General features: G+C 53.7%; 1 protein-coding gene across 1 annotated transcript; it reads left to right on the top strand.

The window, feature by feature from the left end:
- Window positions 1-1,501: 1,501 nt before the first annotated feature.
- Window positions 1,502-1,702, top strand: VOLCADRAFT_64797 (uncharacterized protein; the record flags this gene model as incomplete). The annotated part of the gene is made up of 1 exon (XM_002954492.1): window positions 1,502-1,702. A coding segment is annotated over one exon (201 nt), but the record flags the coding sequence as incomplete, so codon positions are not given.
- Window positions 1,703-1,818: the final 116 nt, after the last annotated feature.

Here is a 1,818-nt window from a genome sequence, read left to right as displayed (position 1 = left end):
ACTTACCGTGCACGATACTGTGCTAAGGCGCCTCATGTACGTCGCAGCCTCGTTAGACCTGAGGCCGCGCACTCGTGCAGCTTTCAAACAGAAAGCCTGCGGAAGTGGAGACCCTGCATAAGAACAGATGAAACGGTTAAATATGCCAATTCCAACGACTTACGGTTGCATTTGAGCGCGAACGGCAGTTTACCCCCCAAGCTTGCGGCCCAGACTTACCGTGCACGATACCGTGCTAAGGCGCCTCACGTACGTCGCAGCCTCGTTAGACCTGAGGCCGCGCACTCGTGCAGCTTTCAAACAGAAAGCCTGCGGAAGTGGAGACCCTGCATAAGAACAGATGAAACGGTTAAATATGCCAATTCCAACGACTTACGGTTGCATTTGAGCGCGAACGGCAGTTTACCCCCCAAGCTTGCGGCCCAGACTTACCGTGCACGATACCGTGCTAAGGCGCCTCACGTACGTCGCAGCCTCGTTAGACCTGAGGCCGCGCACTCGTGCAACTTTCAAACAGAAAGCCTGCGGAAGTGGAGACCCTGCATATGTACAGATGAAACGGTTAAATATGCCAATTCCAACGACTTACGGTTGCATTTGAGCGCGAACGGCAGTTTACCCCCCAAGCTTGCGGCCCAGACTTACCGTGCACGATACTGTGCTAAGGCGCCTCATGTACGTCGCAGCCTCGTTAGACCTGAGGCCGCGCACTCGTGCAGCTTTCAAACAGAAAGCCTGCGGAAGTGGAGACCCCCGCAAAGCTTCACGCCAGGCAACCGCCAAAATAAAATCGGTCCATGCAAACCCCCGAACTGCATTATGCCGGGTCACCCCCCAATTAGCATCGGTCCAGGCAAACCCCCCGAAACAAATTATGCCAGGTAACCCCCCAAATAGCAACGGTCCATGCAAACCCCCGAACCACATTGCGCCAGGTCAACCCCCAATTAGCATAGGTCCAGGCAAACCCCCGAACCACATTACGCCAGATAACCCCCCAAATAGCAACGGTCCATGCAAACCCCCGAAACTGCATTATGCCAGGTCACCCCCCAATTAGCATAGGTCCAGGGAAACCCCCGAACAAATTATGCCAGTTAACCCCTCAATTCGCATAGGTCCAGGCAAACCCCCCGAAACAAATTATGCCAGATAACCCCCCAAATAGCAACGGTCCATGCAAACCCCCGAACTGCATTATGCCAGGTCACCCCCCAATTAGCATAGGTCCAGGCAAACCCCCCGAAACATATTATGCCAGATAACCCCCCAAATAGCATACGGTCCATGCAAACCCCCGAACTGCATTATGCCAGGTCACCCCCCAATTAGCATAGGTCCAGGCAAACCCCCCGAAACAAATTATGCCAGATAACCCCCCAAATAGCAACGGTCCATGCAAACCCCCGAACCGCATTATGCCAGGTCACCCCCCAATTAGCATAGGTCCAGGCAAACCCCCCGAAACATATTATGCCAGATAACCCCCCAAATAGCATACGGTCCATGCAAACCCCCGAACTGCATTATGCCAGGTCACCCCCCAATTAGCATAGGTCCAGGCAAACCCCCGAAACAAATTATGCCAGTTAACCCCCCAAATAGCAACGGTCCATGCAAACCCCCGAACCGCATTATGCCAGGTCACCCCCCAATTAGCATAGGTCCAGGCAAACCCCCCGAACCATATTGTGCCAGATAACCCCCCAAATAGCAACGGTCCATGCAAACCCCCGAACTGCATTATGCCAGGTCACACCCCAATTAGCATAGGTCCAGGCAAACCCCCGAAACAAATTATGCCAGTTAACCCCCCAA

The sequence above is a fragment of the Volvox carteri genome (genome assembly GCF_000143455.1).
Source record: "Volvox carteri f. nagariensis unplaced genomic scaffold VOLCAscaffold_43, whole genome shotgun sequence".
NCBI lineage: Eukaryota > Viridiplantae > Chlorophyta > Chlorophyceae > Chlamydomonadales > Volvocaceae > Volvox > Volvox carteri.
Note: the sequence above shows the minus strand (reverse complement) of the source record. Positions and strands in the feature narration are given on the sequence as shown.